This window comes from Seriola lalandi, unplaced genomic scaffold, assembly GCF_002814215.2.
Source record: "Seriola lalandi dorsalis isolate HSWRI2012SDOR001 ecotype SW California unplaced genomic scaffold, Sedor1 jcf7180002054952, whole genome shotgun sequence".
In the NCBI taxonomy this organism is placed as follows: domain Eukaryota; kingdom Metazoa; phylum Chordata; class Actinopteri; order Carangiformes; family Carangidae; genus Seriola; species Seriola lalandi.
In genome coordinates, this window is record NW_019525503.1 from 1,245,606 (window position 1) to 1,270,574 (window position 24,969).

The 24,969-nt window shown below is 41.2% G+C and overlaps 1 protein-coding gene across 1 annotated transcript in view; it reads left to right on the forward strand.

The window, feature by feature from the left end:
* nrg3a (neuregulin 3a) overlaps positions 1–10,325 on the forward strand; it is a 333,808-nt gene extending 323,483 nt beyond the window's left edge. Inside the window, exons 9-10 of the mRNA XM_087170536.1 lie at positions 2,997–3,182; positions 8,360–10,325. Coding sequence (XP_087026662.1) covers positions 2,997–3,182; positions 8,360–9,050 — 877 coding nt within the window. The 3' untranslated portion in view covers positions 9,051–10,325. The remainder of the gene's footprint in view (positions 1–2,996; positions 3,183–8,359) is intronic.
* Positions 10,326–24,969: the final 14,644 nt, after the last annotated feature.

Below are 24,969 nucleotides of genomic sequence, written 5' to 3' on the forward strand. Positions count from 1 at the left end.
ACACACAAACAAAGTGTCTCCTTCTGAGTTAGAATTCCCATCTTCGCCCAGGTTGGTTTTTCTGTTACAATACACACGAGCAAACACATTCACCGAGCTGAAACAAAGAGAGCTGAGCTCCTGCAGCAGGAGTCTGTACATCACACCATCTATTGGTATTCTGTTTTTATAGCGTGTAGGAATTTTTTTACTTTGTCAGTAATATATTCAAAAACCTTAAAAAAACAGAGGGATGTTGGGTTGAGCATGACTCGGGTCCGTGGGTGGGGCATGGCAGGGACCTGCCTCCATCCACCAGTGTGGGCTCCCGACTGTTGCTGGGGGGTCGGGATGCAAATTCCTTATTATTATCATCATCATCATTATTATTATTATTATTATTATTATTATTATCATTATTAACCACAGACCTTGATTAAAACATCTCATCATGCAAACACACTAACCACAATATACCACATCAATTCCAATGTTTTCTCAGTCACCATGTCTTCCACAGCGCCCCTCCCCTTTTGTTATTTCACCAAAAAAAACATGAAACCAAACTTTCATTGACCCCAGAGGAAATGAGGAAACTGTGCACATAATGTTTTTTTTTTTTTTTTTGTGCCTTTGTTGTCTTTCGTTGCCGTTCAGTTACAGTCATTCACAGCCGAGAGCCTCTCAGTCCGCTCACGGTTTCCTGCTTCTTACTGCTGAGCGACTCCACCGCAGCAGCTGGGGGTTAATCATCTTTTTTCAGGGGAATGCAGGCAGCAGCTGAGAGGATGTCTTCCAAGGCAAACCAGAAATACCATCAGACAACCTTCCAACCACAAAGTCCACCTCTATGACCTTTTGGCCAAACTCCAGCAAGACTTTTCCTTCACCCTTTTTTCTCTCTGTCTCATTTTCTCTCTCCATAAAGAGAGTTTCTCTCAGTTGATCACAAAAGTCCTTGGCTGGAAGTCTGTTGCTGTTACCACAAATGGGTGATCGGGGTTTATTTTTTTTGCAGTCACATCAGCTTATGCACATACTCAGGCACTATTGTCCGGACAGCAGAGTTATGTTGGGATACCATGGTCCAAAATAGCCAGAAAGAAACAGGCCAAGGCTAATTCTGTTTTTTCAGAAATATCCCATTTAAAAGCCCTTATATAAAACTCTGCCAACACTATTAAGTGTCTGAATATAAGTTGAGCTCCCAGTTGTTATGGCTAAGAAGCCCATTTTTAGAGGCAAATCTATCCTTCAAAACAGCAGAGTTAAATATGAATGAGGGCTCAGAGCCAGAACATTGTAAATGGGGATTGGGCAAAAATTAAACCTGAAAAAAATATAAAAATATAATAGCAGCATGAGGCTACTTCAGTAAAGTAACTCATAGTGTGCACACACACTTTCTGGCTCTTTTGAGAGGCTGTATGTAAACAAAGGGGATATGCACATAAACACCATACTTTTTAATTACTCTAATACAACTGATTTATGTGGCAGCCACAAATGAGCAGTTATCTTAAAGGATGTGTAACTAAGCAGAGGTGTTGTTAATGACACTCTTCAGACTTCTGCAGGAACCAAGAACTCGTCTCAGGAGCTCAGGAACATTAACCGCATTTCAACTTCAGCAGGAAGCAGCAACATCATTCAAACATCGCAGTCACACGCTGCATTAGGGCGTTTACTACATAACCACGACGTCCACGGTTCCAGTCTCGGCCAGTGAACTTGTGTTACATCCATAGACTGTAAATATAGATGGATGTAGCCTCCGTGACGTCACCCACAGGTTTCTGAGGAGCAGTTTTGAAGCTGAGAGCGAGCTGCCCAGCCGTCGCCATCATGGCAGCGCCTGACTCCGCCTAACTCTCGGCCAATCCAAAAATGGGTAAATAGGGCAAAGAGGTGGTGCCGTGTTTGGAGCCGAGACTTCGGTGCGTGCCGGTTTGTGGCAAGCATACGCTCGCCTACCTGTCACTCAAAAATGGCCAAACCCTCATTTAAGGCGGACTCTAGTGGCCATTTGTGGATCTTCCACGTTGGCTTCATTTTTCATAACGAGGGCTGGGTCTCAAACTCGGACACTTTGAACATTCGTCATTCGTTACCAAACTTTGATACTAAGGAGTGAATGAGTATCCACAAAAGTATTGTTATGAATCAGTATCGAGGTCAAGGTATCAGTATCAGTACCGATATCGAAAAATTAACTGACAGTCAAATAAAGAAAAAATCCACAAAAGAATTTGAATCTCTGTCACACAACAGTAAGATTAAAATAACATAATGAATGTAATTCAAAACAATGTGAGTCAAATGCAAAATGGATCAGAGTTCCTGGTCGTAGATCCTGAGCTTCATGCCTGCGCTCAGGGACTATTTGCTGGAAAAGGGCAATTAATTTTCCAGTCCAGTGTTTTATAAATATTCAGTTTGATAAAGCATTTGAGGTCATATATTGATACAGACATCACTGTAGAGATTATGCTTATTACAGATTTTCACAGGTCCATAATTCTGGCCTGGCTCCAAAACTGACCCGTGGAAGTGGATAAATTTATTCTAAAAAAGAAGAGAGAGACTTAATCCAAAAACAGCCAGAGGACAGACTTGATGCTCCACTAACTGACAGGCAGCCGTGGTGAAAAAAAAAAAAAGTAGCAATAAAAATCAATGTACTCGCTTCAAAAAACACTTCTTCCTCAGATGATGATGATATGATATTATGACATGTAATTAGAGCTGAGTTTTACACATACTGACACACAATCCTGAGACCCCCAGCAATACAACAGGACCCTATCTGACCCAGTTAAACTGAGTTTAATTTAGATATTGCCCAACTCAAGTTTTAAGTCTTAATTAATTCTTATATATAATAAAAGGGACCTGTGAGACTTCTGCTGCTGACACCAGCTAAAATCCCACTAGCTACATATCTAACAGCATTTTCTATGACTTACTATATTCATTAATAACTTCTGACTCCTTCCTGACCTCTTTTTATTCCACAGAAGCGGCTCCTTGTCTCACAGCCCAGATCAGAGAACACGGACAGCTCATTGGTCAGCTTCGCGCAGGACCCCGCCCATTCCCCGAGGAAGGCTGAATCCAATTGGAGGATCCAAGTATTCGGGCCCCGCCTACCAACACCTTCAAGAAGTGGACTCCACCGAGAAGGAAGCTGAAGCACAGAGACGGTGAGGATTACAGAAACCACATCTTCCATAAAGGGTTATCTTTAGACAGGAAGTCATTCATGTCTGGCCTTTGAACGTGTGTATACGTTGATATATATAAATCTTACTGTGCGATGGCGACCACTGACGCTTACAGGCTCTTACTATGCAGAGAAACAAAGGCTGGTTTAAGTGTAATTACAGCTTAAAGATCTATAGTATTTCAAGGTTTTATCCTCACCTCCCTCCCTCTCTCTCTTTTTTTGTCCCCGCTTTACTTCTTTGCTGGATCCTCCATGTGCTGAGTCATTTCAATGAAAGCCACTAACTGAAAAATACAGGACTGTCATGGAATAAGCTGTGGATTTCATTTCAAGAGTGGATATTTCAAAGCCAATTCTATGATTTTTTTTTTTTTTCCAAGAAGAAGAAAAAAAAAGGCTGAATTTCTTTTTTTTTTAACCTCCCCCTCATCCCTTTTGTTTTCCAATCTGCTGAGCAAAGATAAAAACAAGGTCATGTTATGTTGTGGTCTGCAGTACAGTGGCACAAGCTCAGGGGAGAGGCTTCGCCTGGTGCTCGTGCTTTTGAGGACACGACGCAGGCTGCACATCCTGCATCTTTCGCTCTCTCTCCTTCACTCTAACATCGCGTCGCGTTTGCATTATATTCAGACTTTGGGCTTTTTAATGCGACGGCTCGGGAGGTAGACCAACAATTAAATCCTGGCATTCAAATGAAGCACGGCGGGGTTAGACTTCTCAGGCAAAACTGCATGTGCAGCAGCCAGGGGAAATGCAAATGATCAGCGGAAATGATTATTAAATGTATTCCGTGTGAGAGCCACTGTGCTTTGACCTTTTTTTTTTTTTTTGGTGGGTCATGAGTCAGTGCTTTACCCACCTGGACCGGCAAGCCTCACTTCAGGCGATCAGGTCCCAGCGGTTCCAGCTCGGGATAAAGCTCCACATGACCTACATGCATACTGATAGAAATAGGAAGAGGAGATAGACACCAGTGGACAAAAACACACTAACACACAAAGCATACATGCACACAACAGCTAGACATACGGTGGATTCAGTGGGGCACAGAAGGCAGGAAATACAGGGGTCGTCACCCCTGCCATTTGTGCTCCGAGTGCCCAAGTTCCCTTTGGTTTGAATCATTAATTAAGCGTGGGATTTCATGCTTCATTTTTGCCCAGATGTCACTATTGAGGGACACTTGAGCTGCCCAAGTGTGACACAACTGCTATTCTCATTGGCCCGCTCGAGGGTGCTCTGGCCAGCCCAAGCGTCTTCTGGGTGCTCCATGTTATTCTGGGCAAGTGATGTAAACCTCTGCTCGACCAAAGTGCCCCCTCTGGTTGACTCAAGTAACCCCCCCCCTCCGAGTGCCCTCTGGTCAGCTTAAGTGTCATATTGTCACTCACAGCCACAGCCAAAATGTCACTCATGTGTCCCCTGGTTGGCCCAAATGTCTTCTGGTCAAGTGTCCTTTAGTCTTCCCCACATGCTGCTCTGCTTAAGCTCCATTTTTATTTTTTTTCCTGTGCCCTCGGAGCATCTGTTCACACCACCACACGTTGAAAAAAAAAGAAAACACACTCATGCACACATGCACAGATGCTGCATCAAAATCAGACGTAGTTTGGGACATGCTGATGGCAGGAGGTCATGCTCGCTTATTCATACACACTGTCATTCAGTCACACACACATTCGGATCACGCTGGCTGAGTCACTGACCTACACACACTCAGTCACTTACTCACTCATTCACTATCTAATCTAAGACTTCACATAACGGCAGATGGACGGACAGACGACGGCATCCCTCTCTCCCATACTCTGGGTTGCCATGGAGACAGTTTGACCATGGCTGCACGGAGACCGAGGCAGAGATACAGAGACAGAAACAGAGAGACGAGAAGTCTGAATTCATTTCGGACACAAACGGACAGCGTTCAAAAATAAAGTAAAACAAGTTAAAAAAATAAAAATAAAAATAAAAAAGTGATGGAGGAATGTGCAGATAGTGTGTGACAGTTAGAAAAAGCTTTAAAAAAAAAAGGTTGCCCGTTATATTCTATGCCTCTTAGAGAAGCCTAGTGTTATCTCAACAAAATGGCTGACAGGGAGACAGAATGTCCTGTGTTGTTACTACTATTTTAAGATAAAACTGTCTCCGAAACGGCTGACAGAGAGACTGCACACATTTTTTTATTTTTCGTCCACTGTTTGCAGCATTTTTTTTTTTTTAAAGAAATGTGCCAGTTTCTCCCTCCCTCTGTAAGTTTGTTTTTCATTACGTGATATGCACAGCCTTTACTTAGACAGATAGAGCTTCTGCATGCGTCTGTGTAGGTGTGCACACCTACGTGCATGTGCATGTGCATATGCTCAGTGTTACAAGATCACTGCATCACATTACATATTTTACTTTAACAGCAAGTTGAGGTAGATTAAGAAATTATCTGTAGGGGAATGGATTAATAAAAGTGACTGTTAACACTTGTAATGAACTCCTGTAAAAGATAAAAGCCTGGTCACTTATCTCACCTCACTCGCTCACAATCTCACTGTAATACCCCTCTAGCTGCTCCCGCGTTGCTCCGGGGGTCTATATTTGAACTTTGCTTCATAGATTTTTGCAATCTGATTGTGTTTCAACACATCAAAAGAGAGATTTGTCTGTGAATGTTATCTTGGGAATTAGCACCCTCGCATCATCCTCTCTTATCGCTCCCGGGATCCTCTCTGTGGGCCCCCGCCAAAGCTCCGCTGTGGTTTTTCCGAAAAGGTTTTTCATGTCTCGGAAAAATACTGCAGCAATAAAACGAGGATGTGATTTCCTTTGAGTGTGGAAAGGCACCTTCTCCACCCACCTCTATTTCTGCTCACCTTGATGGAGAACGTTGAGTGCGTGTGATGGGGGTAGCACAGGGGAGAGGGACTCCTAGTTGAATTTTTGACGTGGCAGAAAAAGCTTTAGCCGTTGCAGAGGATTATGAATTTTTACACAAAGATAATGAGGTCTCGCTCTAGAACGCAGCTGGATTTAGACACTGATAACACTGAGGGCATGGTCACTCAGAGAAATAGGGAGAAAGAGATTATGTCTGGGCTCAAAGAAGTCAGGTCAAGACCCAGGCAGACTTGGTGTAATGTTGTTAAACAGGACCCACATGCAGAGAACACACTTCAGAAGCTTTATATAAAGCCAGAATGGGCAAAGAGGCTTGTTATTGGCGTCTCCCAAGTCTCAAGTAAGGACCTGCTGACCTGCAGCTTTCACCCAGGACACCAGAGTGTGTGTCCTGTCCCAGACTTGAAATTAAGTTAGTAAGCGAGTAACAGTTAAGTGTTGACTTTTCCCAAACATAAGTGTTTTTTGTTGTCTCATGTCAACTTTGCCCTTACATGAGTGAAACATTCAGGTGCCATCACCATTTCCTGTTCAGCTTGGGACCTTTGTCTCTCTCTCTCTCCCCTCGTTTCCTGTCATCTCTACACTGTCCAATTAAAGCTAAAAAATAGTTCTAACAGTTATAACATTAACTAGGTATTTTAGTTGCCTAACTCTAATCACACATTATCACAGTTTATTTTGCCATAACATGTTATTTTAACGTAGTTCAGGTTGTAAAGAAAGTGATCGTTCTTGCATTGTGATAGAGTTGGTGCACATACATGAAACAAGCTTTCTAATGAGTTTTTTTTTGTCTGCATCTGTGCAGTATAACTAAAAGTTCAGACTGGGGGAGTATCAGTGTGAGAGCAGAGCAGCAGGGTGCAGGGGAAAATGATTACTCACAGCAGTGCATCTTTGCCTCAAAAACAATTAAATCTAAAGTAAAACTAAACTAAAAGTGACACTAAAATAAAGGCTGGTCGCTTCCGTGAGTCTGAATGTGTCAGTTACTGCAGCTAGACAGTAAAAATCTGATATATTTCCACTGTGAGGGAAAACTGTTGGTGTCATTTCTGATCAGTATCTGATTACTGGCCAGATGTACACAGATATTACCTGTGTCACTGGGTTGCTACGGTGCACAGCATATAAGCCCATTTTCCAATTCTTCTTTAAAGCAGTTGGAAAATTTCTCCTTTTAATGTGGTTTCTTGGGTCATGTAAATATAGACATTAACGGGAAAGACCCAACAGATTAAAAAATCAATACTAGGTCAAAACTTGCTGGACCTTGTATGGTAAATGTAATTGAAAACAGTTGTTATCACTCACTCACTCAGTCAGTCAGTGAGTCACGGACACTTGCGATTATAGGGCTGGCCCTGCTGTTGCTGTTCAGTTTAATTGACATTGGTTGACCACAGAGAGGGATAACAAATAAGCTGAGACCCACAGCTACAGAAAGAGGCAGGACACACAAGTGGGAATGGGTTAATAACTTGGTTTGAGAAGCAGCAACAACATGTGAACATGCTGACAGGTCACATTTGCAAAAATGTAAAGAGGAAAAACACCTGAGGAGTGACGGAGTGAGTTGCAGGCAAAGAAATGACTGAGGGGCAGAGATTAAAAACTTAAAAAGTAAAGGAAAAGACCTACCTATCATAACTTGAATCAGTGCTGTTATACAATCTCTGAGCGGGAGTGACTCAGAAAGGATTTTCAAACAAAGCAAATGGTCTTGACCTAAAAGTGGAACTCACTAAAATGGAAGAAAAAATAAAAGCAAATTAACACACGTGATGGGCCATTAACTCAGTCGTCCTTGACTCAAGCTGACAGCCTTCGACTTTAAAACAACACTCTTTATATTCAACATGCTTAAAGCGATTAAATTAATAATACAAAAAGTGAACTCTCTGTTACCTCTTCACTTTTATAAAGGAGCTGAGGTTTTGGAGGGTTCTTTTTTTTGAGTGTGCACAGACTCAGATATAAAGAGATGAAAGAAAGATGTCAGACTCATCTTCCTCTCTCTCTGCATCCTTGGTTAGCCTGTGAAATGGCAAAGGGCGGGGAGCTGTCCCTCTGTGTATTCTGTCAGGGTTTCAGCGTGGGAGTTTGAAAAGGCGATGGAGTTGAAATCATACTCAAACACGCAATGACTTCTCCTCTCGGTGAAGTGTAGAAGTTTCCCCCCTAGTTGAATAACCTTTGCTCCCTTCCTTGTCTTTTTGTCTCTGTCCTGTTCTTTCCCCGTTCTCTGTTTTCTATCTTGTCTAGCTGGCAAATTCAGGGAGAGAACCAATGCGACAACCCCAGACGAGATGCCCTCCTACATATGCAGACTCCTGTTTCCATGGAGACGACGTCACCATCACCTTGGAGCGGTCACATGGAGGTGCGTTCCGGCCTGTGCCCTCCGTCGGAGCACACCGATCCGAATACCTCCACCCGGAGCCTGCGGAGGCCCGGCCGCCGTCACAGCCACTCCCCGCCTCCTCCGTTTCGCTCCTGCTCCATCCCAATTATCCCCTCTGTCCAGTGTCACCATGACAACGAGGTGTCTTGTATGCAAACCAGTGTCACCCCGGCAACCACAACGATGTCTGTCACCTGCGGAGCCACGCCCTGCAACGGTGAGAGGAGAGAGAAGGCGCCATGCGTCGATTTGTCGTCCTCCTCCTGCTCGTCCGCTGTCGGCCAGCCGCAGGACGAGGTGGCGCTGCTGCTGGAGGAGGCGCAGGAGCAGCTCAGGGCGTTGGCGTTGGCTCACAGGAAGCAGGAAGAGGGCGGGATCAGCAGCAGCAGCAGCACCGGGTTGACGGCTGCGCTGGTGGCGGCCAGAGAAACTGTTTGCTTCCTGAACCCTAACGGAGGAAGCGCTGGGGTGCTGAGCTGTAACGGACCAACGCAGACCCAGCTACTCAGCCCCAGCCTATCACACAGAGACCTGGGCCAGACCGGCCAATGAAAGGACACGACTTAACACAGTCACGTTCGGTTTGATAGTGTGTGAAAGACTGTGGTGCTCTGCATCTGTGGGACGTGAAGGGAAACGCAGAATTGAAAAAAAAAAAGTAATATCATGGTAATTGAGAAAATGTGCTGATGATATGCATACTGTACGGACTCAAACATACAAACACTTCTGGAGTGGCCGCCTTTACACCGACTGACAGTACGGAAAAAGAAAAAAAATATTTACATGCATTTATTTACAAAACAAGAAAAACACTACTTAGACAAAAAGAAACCAAATAGTCTGTCAAATCCATGGTGTTTTTAATTGTAAAAAGAATATATAAATATATATATAAATATATATGGATATAAATATATGGAATTCAAAAAGTGACCAAGTACAAAGTTGAAGAACACAGGAATGTTGTAACTATTTTTCTTTTTCTTTTTTCTTCTCCCTGTTTTGTATTAACTGTCATATTTTGGTTCTGGCTCAACTCTAACGAAAGAACTTCATAAACGTTCCCACCGCACGTCCACCAGGAGCCGTGAGTCAGATTCTGTGAGTCTGTGCAGAATCCAACATGGCGAACGAGGAAGGAGCCTCCGCACTGACTCCCCCCCCCCCTCCTCTTGCCTTTTGAAGACCTTTCTGCCCCGCCAAGAATCCCAGTACAGCCCACTGTGGAAACAGACGCAACACAAAACTAAAACCCGACTCGACGACTGTGTGGGTTATGTGTTTGTGCTGGGTTGCAGCGAGGGAGAAGAAGAAAAAAACAGGAAGTGACTTTATTCTGCAGTCGGTCAGATTCGGGAGAGCAGATTGTTAAAGACAGCCTGAGATGCTGACTCTCCTTTGGCCAGTGTTTCAAACTAGTCTAGATTTATTTTTCTTTGTTATAAATGATATTTTCACACATGTGCGGACACACACACAAACACACACACACACACACACACACACACACACACACACACACTCACCTGTGCATTATTTTTCAGTTGGGTGGATGGATCAGATAAATGGACAGAAGGAAAAGGAAGAACGGAGGGCTAAGGGGCACCACAGGAGGTATTCGGACATTTTTTTAGATTCTTTTGTTTTCCATTTTTGGTTATTAATGAACAATGCTGCTTTTTGGGGCTGATGGTAGGTGTGGGTATTGAAACAAGAAATAAATGTCTCTATGTTGTATCCTATGAATTGGAAGCTTTTGAATCTCTGTATGAAGTTAACAGCCAAATGTTTCTGGTGACAAAGAGTAAAAAAAAAATGGTTGCAGTTCTGGTAAAGATTTTTTTCAAAATAACACTTGTTTTGGTTGATTGCTTGGAAGACACTTTGACACCCTAACAGCACCCTATCCGACATGCATGCTGGAAAACATCAGCGTGGTTTACACCAATATGCTGCACTTATCCTGTTGGTCTTTTCAAATACAACCTCGTCTGCAATGGCTTGGAAAAAGCTGGTATCATCCACAAAGTAATTTATTTTACCCATAAAAGTAGTTCCCTCTTTTCACAGTGCTGCCTTGAAGACAGAAATTATGTTTTTAAATATGGTTCAATTCCCACTCTTCGGCACAGCCATTTTTAAAAAGATCTACGTGACATAATTGTTTAAACCCATACAACTTTGCTTCAGTTGATGTCATGAGTGTTAAAACAGGTTTTAATTTCAGTAAACGGCATCTCTTACTTTTATTCTAACATCATGTTTGTAAGAGCAGCTGTCTCTTTCTGAGATCCGGGAACACTGGATTTGTGGTGTGTGCGTGGCGGCTGCGTCATGTGATGTAGAGATTCGGCCAATTTTTCACATGTGACTTGCGCGTCTCACAGCAAAAACATAGTCATATATATATATATATATAAATATAATATATTTTTTAACCATTTTCTCGTCTGCATGTGGACACAGTGTTTTTTTTTGTGACATTTTGTGTCAAAAATAAATCAGAAATTAATTTATAATTAAAAGAAATCCTAAATGTGAGTAGCCTGCAAACTCTATGTAGATATAGCTGGCAGTAGCAGCAATGCAGCAGACACGCAGCTGCCACACACACACAACGCAGGCAGTGTGTTCCTGGAGTAATTGCTTGCCAGTACATCATGAAAATGACCTAAATGAAGAGACTCAAGTGTCCTCAATTTCAAGGAATCAAGGAATTTTACCAATATGATTTGCTCGTGGCGGTTCTGTTAAAAATCGGCACCAATAGGATGAAACATCGGAAAAGAATTTGGTTTTCAGGTGGAAAAATATGATTGTGGATGTTTGGGCATCCAGTCAAGTCCTAGCAAGTAAATTGGAAATTAATATTAAAATTCCACCTCTTTTTTGTGTGTGTTTGATTAAAGGACGTTTGATTTGGAAAAACAAGCCAACTTGAAAAGTAAAAGCAAAGTAAAAGCTTGAACTTTGTATGAAAGAAGCACAAAGAGCAACTATTTTGTGTTTAACAGAGCTTTTATCTGCAGCTGAATGACTGAGAAAAAAAAGGGGTTTAGGGGCTTTCAGCCTTCAGAGCTTTACTCTCAGACAACACACACATAAGAGTGGCTCCTGGATACTTTTGTGTTTTTGATAAGACTTTGTGAATGTGGCCCCCTTGTCAACATCAAACCACTGCTTTCAGCCAAAACGCTACTATCTTGTGTGGTCCACATGGTTCTTTCTATGGCTACTTTCTCGTGTGTGTGATGCAGCTCTCTTCACTTCAGTGTGTTGATTCAATAATGCAACACTATGGATAAGTACACAGTACCTGAGAATTCATACTCTCCCAACCTTTACTTATCGAATCTCACACAATGGCTGATCCACGGGAAAATTCACCACTCACCTCTGCCATCTTTTTTTATAAACGCCTGAATGGCAACGCTAAATCTTATTGAACACACACACTCGCACAGAAAAATCAGCCCAGAAGTTCTTTCTTTCTTTCTTGAAGGCTTAGTTTTCCATGCTGCCATTAAACCCGCCCCACCGAAAAAAAGGCTCTTTTCTATATCAAATTGTTGAACCTCAACAGTTTTGGTTATTTGATACTGATGTCCATGAAGTCCATAATGTCCCCACCAGTATAAACACTGGTGGCTTATGGAGGTTGATGTGTGTCTGTGCACAAACTCGGTGCAAAAAAGAAAAATGTGAATTTATTTGTTTGACCAACTGTAATCAGTGTATGAGCTTTTACGAGATAAAAGTCTGCAAGCTTTGTGTGGATTTGTTTTCTTACCTGAGATGAGTCCGGCAACAAGAATCTTCATCAACTTTCTCACATTTTGTCACATTTTTTTTAAATAATATTCTGACAGAGGGAGATGAATTTGGAGCCTCACAGAGGAGGAACAAGCACATAATTCAAGACCTGGTGCCAGGCAGATGCTTCGCTTTTTAATTGACAGTCCGGCACCTTGAGGAAACTGCAATTACTTTCGACATGCAGGTACTTCAGCACAATGTACATCTGTGCAGCAGAAATTATACAACAGAGAGGAGAAACAATTTTAATGCTGCGGTCTCTGCTTTCCACTCTGAACATCTTTAAATGGTTTTTACACATGCCAGTAATTGAACATTGCGCACAGCGTAACTTCACGTCCTGCTAGTTTACTATTATAGAGTCAGCACAGGAAGAGAAATGAGGCCGTGCATTCGATTAGGAAAACCTCATTGGCCTCTCAGAGATTTAGAGAGCATATCTGCCTTTCTTCATTACAGTCAAAAAGTTTATGCAAAGAAGTATGAACTGTGTATTTGTATGTGGGACGTATGTGTGCAAATGGAAGTATGTTAGTTATTGCTTTTATTCTTAAATAAATGGGGAATACATCAGCTGCTTATTTTGATCATTAAGCCATAGTTGGAATTCTATATTAAAAATAACCAATAGAGACATCCAGATGAAACAGGACGTTAAAAGCAAAAACACTCTATTTACTGTTACTTATTGATGCATAATAAGCAGCTCTATTGCCTTTCTCTCTATTTTTGTCTGTGTCTCCAACTGTCAATGTTGCAGGAGGTCCTTGTTTACCATAAACCACATCAGTGTCACCTCGCAGTAGGAAGTCTGTCTAAAATTCTTTTTAAATTGATCTGCTCGCTATGTTGAGTTTTTGCTTTTACTGTTAAAAAAAAGTTTTTTTTCCCCAATAATTTATCAGTGTTTATTTTTATTATTCAGAAAGGTAGTTTAAAAATATCATTTATGACAGAAGATATCCTGCGATTTCAACTATTTGTTGTTTCAGTTGTGCTTTTTCTGTCTTATTTCCTCCATTTACCGTTAACTGGTAATCGCTGTCATCTTGCAGCAGGGAGAGGACACAACAACATTAGGTAGGTGTGTCTGTTTTGTGACTTTCTAGTGAAGATTGGCACCGAAAGAGATGAGCCCTAAGCATGTACCCATCGACTGTAAATCAGGATGGACATAGACTCTTTGAAGTCACCCACAGGTTTCTGAAGAGCGGTTTTTGAGCTTAGACTGAGCTGCTCCCTGCTGCCCCCTTGGCAGTCCCTGGCTCCGCCCGACTACCCCCCCCCCCCCCTATAGAGCTATAGAGACCAAAACTGTTTTAATGTACCAGGCTGTAAACATGTTTATTTCTGCTATAAAGTTGGACATTTTAACATGGGAGTCTATGGGGATTGATTCACTTTTGGAGCCAGACTCTAGTGGCCATTAGAGGAACTGCAGTTTTTAGCATTTCCTTGTTGGCTTCATCTTTCAGCACCAGAGGTTGCTGCTTGTATGTACCTGCCAGGTGTGTCTGTGTGCAACTAGCTGTGTATGTTTGCGTGTCTTTGCAACGCAATTCCAACGGCTGACGGCCTGCACCGTCACTTTACCCCTCTCGTCCCCAAAAAACAGCACAGATTTATGGCCTGCACTGCAGTTTAGCTGTGGTCATCCAGGTGGCAAAAAGTATGGCGGTTAAGACCAGTGTGTGTGTGTGTGTGTGTGTGTGTGTGTGTGTGTGTGTGTGTGTGTGTGTGACTGATGGCGGGGAATAGAGGTTAGACCATCAGGCCAGAGAGATAACAGCTACAGCTTGATCCTCCAAAGGCTCTGCGCTGCCAGGCCAGGCAACCCCATCACACCTCATCTGAACAGCATGCCAGTTCAGCGTCGGTGAGCCCAGATACTATGAACATTTGTGTGTGTGTGTGTGTGTGTGTGCGTGTGTGTGTGTGTACGTTGGTGTGCACTTGTGCATAAACATCTCTTTCTTTACCGGTTCCACCACATGCCCTCCTGTCTTCACACCAACCCCTGCAGCTTGGACAGCTACACATCTAGATAACAAACACAAACAAATAGGATGCTTTGCTTTCAAAGACGCTTTGAACTGGATCAAGTCGGAGACAGGTAGAGAGCCAGACACTGTGAGAGAGAGGGGGGATGTAACACTGTTACCACAGAGGTAAATTTTCTTATTTCCATTTGAAAAGCAGGAGTGTGGAATGTGGAAGAAAAGCTAATCCATGTTAGAGATACCGGGCCTTTTGGATGGTTAATTCACACGCAAAACTGTGTGTGTTTGTGTGTTTGTTCTCTTGATCTTGTCCTCCAGAGGCAGAGTCCATCTTCTCAGCCTCCCCATGCAGACATTATCTTTTGCCACTTTCAGCAATGAATAAAATGAAAAAGCGTTCAATTCACCGGGGAAGTGTTGCAGTACATCAATAAAACAACATCAAAACATTTCTGGATTAAAAAAAGAAGAGGAAGACGACACAACATAGATTCCAACACCCGCAAATGTGCACAGAGCGCCAAGATTAGCCTGTCATTCAAAACGGACTATTCTCCATTTTTGCTTTAATTTGCAGGCTAAATTTGCTGGTGTCAGGATCAGCCAGGAGCAAATCCATTTGCATCTGCAGAGCTACTAATCTTCACACGGTTTCAGGAATACAACAGCCCATAATGAGTGGCTGCAGGGCAGACAGAACAGGCTTGCATAATGTTTAAATGGGAGCATGTGTGTGGCACGGTAATTATGACATCTCACTATGCAGTGTGTAGCAACGCGTGTCAAGTGGGTCAGCATATACTGTGAATGTGAATTACAATGGGGAAGATTTTTTATTTATTTTTTATAGTCAAATGTCATTATGTCATTTTTTTTTAATTCATCTAAAAACCTTTGCACTAAAACTGCGCACATTTTGTTTTGAACAGAGAGAATTCTACATACATAGCTGCAAAACACTTAACTATGTCATGTTTGCTTAAGTATAGCACTTTCTCCAATTTACCACACTAAATGTTATATGATGTTTGCTGACACATTTCTACACACATCAGTGGGTAGGAAATAGTTTCAAATGTAGTTCCTCATTTAACTCTATCAGGCTTGAAGTAGCCAATTAAAAAAAAAAACAAATGACCCCTTCTTTTTGATGCCTTATTGGTTGCTTTTTTATTTAAGATGATGGTGGATGCAGTTTATTGGGGAAACATTGTTTTAACAAAAAAAGAAGCTAGATATTTTTCCTACAGGTAAAGGTCACCACTTTGAGAAATTCTGAAGAAAAAGAAAACAAATAGAGACAGTTCCCAAACCACATAGACAATATTAACGAGACATGATGTCATGTTTCTGTTTTAATTCCTTAAATTGACACAGACAAAGGCCTTAAGGTTATATACAATATTCACTGCTGCTATGTGCGGCACCAGACCAACAACATCTCAAACCAAAACAAATACTTCGTCCAGAACACCTCTAGCCTCCCTTCTTGTTCCCAGCAAGGCATTACAAAGCCCAGTGAAAGTGACCCCTAAACACACAACAAGAAGCACAGCTGAATAAAGTTACCCTGTGTACACAGCAGGTAACAAAAAAACAAACCAGCCACAATCAGTAGCCCATGCTTGCTGACCGTGAGCCAGCTAGTGACAGCAACATTTGCCAAACACATTTATAATATCGGTAACAGCAAGTCAGCACAAATGACACTGATGGAGCCAGTAAAAATTTAAAGAACTTTATAGATGTTTTGACGGTCCAACAGCTGAGCTGGTTTTGAGTAGACCTTATGGCCAGTCTGCCAATGCTCTGGTCTTATCTCTCTCGTTCTCTGAGGCCTTTTTAGTCAGAAACAGGATTTCTTCAGTGAAGCAAATTCTGGAGGGTCGCTTTCAGCTGAACGCTGCGTACTGTACTTTGTGGATGGTCCCCGTGTTTTTATGAACATGGGGAGGGAAAATGGTTTAACAGGGAAGGAGTCACATGCAGTGCATAAGAAGCACATACTTACAAACTTACATATGTAACACATATAGAGGGGGTGTGATGTCATTACTCAACTGTATCTTTACACAGAAAATAGTTGTTTGCTGCTATTGTTTAAAATGTACAGAATGTTTGAACAAGACCCATTTTTTTAACTGCCCTCTTAAAAGTGTAATGTGTATATGTGTGTGTGTGTGTGTGTGTGTGTGTGTGTCTGTGTGTGTGGGGGGTGTGTGTGTGTGTGTGTGTGTGTGTGTGTGTGTGTAAAATAATCTTGTTTCTGTATTGCACAAATGACTGTGACATAAAACACATGCCTTAAAGCTGAGTTCATCACTTTGTCTCGTCAAATACATTTTGCACACAAGCAAACACACATAAACACATGTAGCCCCAGGGGTAAGAAGAAGACAGTTTTTCTTAGTAAGAATATATATATAACATTCACTCAGGTAACAAGGTGATGTTGATGCATACTGTTCTGAGAAATCCCGTAGGTGCTGCTACAAGATGTGAAACGTGCTACATCCATTTCTGCTACTTATCTGCATCAAGGTTGCAGTGACAGCAGGTTAAGTATGGAGGTGTCCTTCTGCCCAGCAGCATCCTCCAGCTCTTCCTTTCCAACAACAGTCCAATAAGGAGAAACTCCCTTATTGAGCTGGTTTTGCGCTTTTGACAGGGGTGTGACTGAATGGGCTTTTTGTTTTCCATCATATCTGGCAACACCGACACTGCCTGCATCTCCAGCTCATATTGTCCTCACTCAGGAAAAAGATCTCAAGCCGCCTGTAATGATGAAGAAGGTCTGCAAAACCATTATTGAGAAGTGATGTTGCTGATGAAGTATGATATGATTTTTAAATGAATGTTTACAGAAAACAAGACTTGATGGAAAAGATGTATAATATAAGATATGGTGCTCCTCTCACTTTGCTATTGGTGTAAAACGGAATTACTTTTACTTCACTGGAATCAAATGAGAGTTACCCTGAACTAAGCAAAACTAAAAGTAGGATAACTTTCTTAAGCTCAGCAAAATCTACAATGTTTTTTTTTTCATCAGTATTTTGACTGAATTAATCAGGGCTATTTACATATAAAGTGAGATTCGAATCATCACATTTCCTGCAGAAGGCTCAACACAGTTTACCAACGTTGTGCTGAACCAGGCTAATTGTGGTTTGTGAGCCGAATAAGAAAAAATCTGATTCCTCTGCTTTAAGCTTCATCTATCTTATTATATATGTAAAATATTAATTTAGATGAGTTCAGCTGCCAGAGCTGCTGTTTTTATGGTCATATTTCCTGTGTGTCCGCAAGGTAACAAAATAAATAGAGCTTAGCAAAAGTTTAATCAGGAGGATCTCTTTATTATTGCTCCTGTATTTCTTCATTCATTATGCCTTCAATGCAACACCCCCTTGGATTCTGTCCAGTCATTTATTCTCCTGCTTCCCTCTATTAACTTTTATATTTCAAATCTAAGAGGCAACTCCCTTCTGGTTCACAACATCCAATCAGGTAGTCCTAGAAGTTCTCCTCTCTAAACCAAATGATAGCAAATGACTAATCAACCTCCGCTTTATGAGTCCAGTTAGCTGCAGCTGTAGCAAACTGCCGGCCTCTACGTCCTGACACCGATGATGACATCCAGTCAACACTTTCCCCTCCACCAGCAGAATCACCTGGAGGGTAATCAGCGTTTCCAGCTCACCTGGCTCAAGGAAATGTAAAAGATGAGCCATGACTCTAGTCACCTTCTTCGTGCATGTGCTTCATTTTGCACCAAGGGTGTAGGTTTGGTCTCAACATTGGTAGGGGCGTAGCAACCCCCGCTACCCCTCCAAAGCAAAGAGATTGGCTTTTTAATGCCATCAACAGTTTATGAACAAGATCTGAATTTAAATTTACGAATGCCCATTAGCCGGTGTAATATATGTACATGTGTTGAATTTCCATATATGGAATATATGTATATATCAAGGGCGTAGGTTTGCATATGGATGGTAGGAAAATGTCCTTGACTGTTTTTATACTATAAAATACTATGAGGTTTTTATGGCTTATTACACAATGACGTTATTATACCTTAGTATAATATGATGTTTTTATGCTTTACTATAATATAACTTTTTATACCTTAATATACTATGATGATATTGTACTTTACTATGCTTACATGTTTTTTGCCACATTAGAACATGACGTTTAATGCCTAAATATACAATGACCTTTTATACCTTACTATACTATGACGTTTTTATGCCTTATTATACTATAACGTTATTATACCTTACTATACAATGATGTTTTTATACGTTACTATACTATGACATTTTTATACCTTACAGTACTATGACGATTTTGTTCCTTACTATACAAGGATTTGTCTATGGGGCGGCACGGTGCTACAGTGATTGTAGTAAGGCATGAAAGGATATAAAAACGACATAGTATAAAAAGACAATAAAACGTAATGGTATAATGAGGCATAAAAAAACATACGGCATAAATGGTCACAAAACAGCATAGTATGGTACGGCATAAAGAGTCTGACATATTACTGACATATTACACTGAGGCATAAAAAGTCATTGAAACGACATAGTATCGTAAGGTATAAAAAAGTCACACTTCACCTCACCACTAAACCACCATTGTCCATCACAAAGTAATTATATATTTGGGGATAAAAAGGACATAGTATAGTAAGGCATAGAAATAAAAAAAGTCATAGTTTTAGGAATTAAAACATCATATATTAGTGAGGCATATATGGGCTCAGAACCTAGAACCTTCTGATTGGAGGACATTCAACCTAACCACTACACCACCATGGTGAACCACCACAACATGACTATATATTTGGGCATAAAAAGGTCTTAGTAAAATAAGGCATAAAAAAGTCACAGTAAAATTAAGCATAGTAAGTCATATTATAGTAAGACAAAAAAAGTCATGAAATGTGTCAGTATAGTAAGACATAATAAGTCATAGTATAGTAAGGCATAAAACGTCATAAAAACATTATATTATACTGAGGCATTGTGAGGGAGCTCGCAAGCATCCCCCTCACTAAGGTGAAAAACAATACACATTGACTAATACAGGAAGTTCATTTGTGTTATGTTGTGCTTTTATTTTGGGAACCTCTACTAACCACTCTCTCTTTGAGGTCTACTTCCTGGGGCGTGTTTTCATGGCGTGCACACATGGGAATGCAGCCACCAGCAGGTGTCAATTACTTTGTTAGGCTGTACCAAGTGGGCAGGAAAGAGAGAGGGGAGTGGGTAGAGGGGTTTTTGTTAAGTTTGGCTTTTATTTGGTATTTCTTTAGTTTATTATGTATTTTATTTAATCTGTGTTAGGCCAAAAGTCGGTGTATCTTGTGTAGGTAAATATCAGTAAGGGTAAATTGTAAATAGGTATTCTAAATGTATGGTGCTAGTGTTGAGGATCCCCTCACTATGTAATGTTTGGTAGAGACTTTGGGTAGTTATGCCAGGTGGGAAATCAGGGTAGTGTGTCAGAAAAGGGGGGGGTCAGGTTGAATGTCACCTTTGCTGCTGCTGCTATCCACTGTGACCTGCTGCACCAGCCAGACTGCTTTTGTTGTCAAGCCATTCTTCTACATATATGTAAGAGCTGTTGGACTTCTTTTATAATTTGCCTATGGTCACCAGTAAACCAAAATCAGAGCTCTGAAACCAATCCTTGTGTGACTGACGCTGTTCATTTCTCCATCACGCTTGCACCTCAGTCCTGCTAACCTTCATCCTGGTTGTAAGAGTTCACCACCATCCAAACCTTACTGGCATAAAAACCTCAACAAACGTCACAGTATAGTAAGTCAGTTTGACACGCAGGGAGATGATCAAATCTCACATGGGAAGGCCTCCTGACCGCCTCACTGGGAGGCGAAGGTTCAAACCACTGCAACACCATTTCAACCCATAAACAAAAGCATAATGCAGTAAGGCAAAAAAAAAATCATAGGCATAAAAAATGTAGTACGGCAAACCCCACACGTAAAAAGGCCGGAGACCCAGGATTCGTACCCAGGACCTTCCCAATGGGAGACAAAGATCTAGAGAGAGGATGATCAATAAATTGTGATGCTGAGCAAGAGCAGTGTGTGGGTTATTCTTCTCCTGACGGAAATATTTCATAAAACATGTGGAAACCACAACAGCACATACTGATACTGTATCAGGTCATGCTAAGCTAAAATGCAAGGAAATGCTCGTTAATGCAACTCTGCAGAACACAACGTTTGTTATTTTTAAAAAATATTTTTACTATTACTTATTTTTTGATTCTGATGGTTTCGGTTTATGATGTGTAATTGCTCACCATCCCTGCCCTGCTGCAGCTTCTTCTCCAGAGGAGTGGTAAACACAACACTCAAGAAAAAAGTTTTGCCGTTGTTTTGTTCACAACACTGTGAGTGTGGAAATCAGCCCTCAGGGAAAAGCACACACTGACTGCAGAGGATGATGGAGTCCCTGAAACAACAGAAATTGACCTAACAGCAAGGTGTGATATCAACCATTTGAGACCGGTGTCTGTGGTAACAAATCACTGTTCAGGACATTAAGTCGAATTCCATGGTCTGTGGTGTAAAATGGCCCCCGGAGACCAGAAGTATTGAGGAAGCAGCAAGGAGGAGAGAAAAAACGTCTGAGCTTAAAGGAGGGCAGCCCCAGTGCAGTGCAGTGCTCCAGAACCTGACTAAAATCTCTCAAGTTGTGCTTATTATTAATAAAATATGCCCGCCAGGAAAAACTTGAGATAAATAAGGGAGTTTGAAGATACTGTGATTGCTTCGGGGGGGGGGGCAATTTTTTTTTAGGGAGATTTCAAGAACAACATGTTCAAAAGTAAGAGGAATCAGAAGCTAAGCAGTGATTAATGATTGATTACGGACTTTGACCATCTGTTCCAAAAGCTGTTTTTTGGTGTTTAATTGGAATAACATCCAGAGGGCAGGATAAGCTTTTCATGGGAGATACAGTTTTTTCTTTCAGAGAAGCAGAAGCTTCAGAACAGCAAAGCAAAGTATGACAGAAATGTCTCATTTGGCAGGGGGGGGGGGGGGGGGGTTACAGTAGATGATATTCTCCACCTTTTTTGTTTTAATAACTCAAAGGTTTTCATTTTTATAGACAAGCAGAAAGAATAAATGCGGCTGACAGAATCTAGGTTTCTCATATAAGCAGAGCTGAAAAAGCTGCAGTGATTCTAAACTGGTCAATCTACTGCTAACACAAACATTTTTTTATTTATTTTTTTTTTAAAGCCAATTAAAGTCTGCAGAGCCTGTAAACAACCAGAAGTCCAGCATCTCTCAAAAGTTCCTCTTTCCACTGAAGTGAATAAAAAAGAAATTCGCTGAGCTTCCTGCTGTCACATCTTTCCACTGGCTGTGGTCACACACAGGAGGCGCTGTATGTTTTCCTTTATTTTCCTACAAACAAAAAGTAATTACAGCACATCTTACAATGTGCACTTGGCAAACATTAGTCTGCTATTCATTACGATATAGTTATATATACTTTACTCGTTATGATGACATCATTAAAGTGTCATCTCAAGAAATACAACGCTAATATGGAACTAAAGTCATAGTATTTATGACAGGAGTAAAGGGGGAAAGTGAGGTGACATCGTAAGAAACCACAGGACAATATCACAGGAGAGTTCGATTCCCATGTGAAACCAGCGGCTCGTACTGTTCCTGTTATCCATGGTCGTTCGCCAAAGTTAAACACGTTGTAATTACTGTAACCATGACGACAAAGGCAGAGTAATGCTGAGGAAGTAGTTATTTGAACCCAAATCACGAACTTCTCCTAAAATTAACCAATGAACAACCGTGACCATTATTACAGAAACATCAGTGAACAGGAAAAGACCTCAACAACTCTTGATGACACACCGACTTTTTCATTTTTCACATTGTGATTGTGAAGCGCTGATTTGTTTGCTTTCACTTCACAGTGCCCTATTCATTTTCATATCTTAGATACAGTGAATATTGCTTCATATTACTTAGGCACAGGTAATGAATACCCTCTCTGAGGCAATTTCCCTTCCATGCAGACTACACTATATTCTCGGTTGTTCTGATGTCTTTTTGTGTGTTCTGAATTGCTAAATAAAACCCAAACTCAACATCGGACGAAAAGTACAGAGAGGAAACTGCATTTGTCCTCCAGCAGGTTTGTACTGACCAACAGTAAAAGACCTTGGATTGTGCTGTTCAGTTTCCGCTCGTGACCCTGTGTGAATATATAGTGCAGCAAAAGCAAAAGCTTCCGTAGATAAGGAGAAGTGTAAAAAAAGAAAAACTACAGAAGAAGAATCAGAGAGAGAGAGCACAGCAGCAGTTGGGATAAGCAGAATAATGCAATGCCATTTAAGAGACGTTGAAAAGGTCCTGTCTGTACAGCAGACTCATCCCCACTGTATTAATCTTGTTTAGTGGTGGTTCTGCCACACTGATGACCTCCTCCCTGCCTTAATTGTTCAGTCAGTTTCTTAATGAAAGTCTATTTATAGTCTAATGACATTTAGTGACATTCACAGTGAATTCCTTGAACATAAGCAAAACAGTTAAAACATGTAGAAAGGACGTTTGATGTTATATCTGGAGGGATTTTAGAATCATACTTTGGCACCTTGAGTTCATATAACCTATTATAATAAAACGTGTAGACCACCAAATGGTAAAAAACAGGCATTTTTAAGGACATTTTTAAAAGGATAACCTTTATACGGTTGACGCAAACAAGCCCATGTGCTCTGGGGTGCACTCAGATCTGCAGAATTTTGCAATAACATCTTGTGCATGACAATAAGATGCCCCCGTGGCTCCCCCTGAGCAGTAAACAGTCTCAAAGTGAGTGTATTCACTTCAGCAGGATTGACTGTATAAAACATTAACTTTGTAATTAGGCTACTATTGGCTTGCAAATGTGCAGTAAAGAGGAGATAGCGGGCAGATACAGTATATCTTCCACACGCGCTCAATCGTGCATCGGTCTCAGCACCACCACCTGCACAGTGGCTGTTTTTAGCCTGTGTTAACTCCCTGGCTCTTTGAAGTGATGGTAAAAATCCAATTATCCACATACATGTTGTTGTGGGCGGTGGTGAAAATGAAAACGTGAAAACAACAGCGGGGGCAGTTCAATGAGTTTTCTTACCCACACCTGCTGGTGAAACCTTATAAGAATGTGGTCCATGTTGCCTTAAAATTTAACATTGTGCCAAGTAAGATTTTATTTTTGTTTGTGTCTGTAATTGTGGAGGCCAGGGACACAGAAAAGTGGGATCCCATAAATTACAATAATTATCTTCTCCTTCACACGCATTCATTCAAAGCATTTAAAAGATTAAATGAATTTTAATAAAAGCAGCAAATTATTTTCTGCACTGCATTTGTGCTGTCAGCTTTTGGAAAAATACTGGGTGTCCGCCACCAGACGAATCTCACCATAATTTGCAAAAAGTTGAACTTTGATTCCTGCCTTTGTTCACAGCTCTCGGTCCTACAGTACGAGATCACCCACTTAACACATGCTACACCAGGTCTGTGCTCGAAACAGCCTCCAAATGGTGCATGATGCAAAAGGTCTGTAGTCATGAAGTTTGTGTTATTTCATTCCCCGTCTTGTTGCTAAAAGCATCACAAAGCAACTATTTCTTCTAACTGTATGACAACTTATTTGTCATTATATGCATCAAGCCAAAAAACGGGGGGGCTAATCTTGATGTGTTTCCTTCTATCCATCAGATACAGGACATACAATATGAATGGTCTTCCTGGTATTTGCAGGAAAACATTAACTGGAATAGCAGGATGTTTCTCTGAAAACACAATTTGATCATGCTAAACACATGTGCACAAAACTAAATCATTCAAGAGATACTCACTTTGACTGCTGGGAAGAGATTACACAGTGATCATAAGACATTTGTTTGTGTTGCTATGGTGAAAGCTCTTCAACTTACTGCTGCACAGCTGGAGTGACTCATTTATTAGTAGCTTGCCTCTCATGAGGGGAGGCAGGCGACTAACTGCAGGCCTGATGCAGGGTTGTGGTCCATCACTTTTGGTTGTCTGAGCTCTGAGCAGCCTCTTGGCTCACTTACTATAAGTGCCACTAATGTGGCAGGAACACACCACAGAGGAAATACTTGTAAGAACATGGGAGCGCTGATTAAAATTAGCCTCAGGCTCTGCTGCAGGAACAAACACCATCTGCATGTGTTTCCTGTTTGTATGATACTTCATATGGTATGAGCTACAGTTCCTGTAGTATTGATGCATTAATTGCTTTTCAGGCATTCAGTTTTATACAGATCCACTTTTTAGTTCATGCACTAAGCAAATACTGGTAGGTCATTTTTGCTGAGTGAAAAACAAAATTTAGAGCTTTCCAATTTACACATCTTGCAACATAGACTCATACATATTTTCTTCATTTTCATATGTATGATTCATTTTCATATTCATATTTTTTTCATGGATGTGACAATGAACAAGACATTGCCGTCAATAATACATGAAGTATAGGTCTATTTAGCCCATTTCTGTCTTATAATCTCCCCTGTGTTTAAAATTCAGACATTTTATTCTGAACCACCCCCCACCCCCC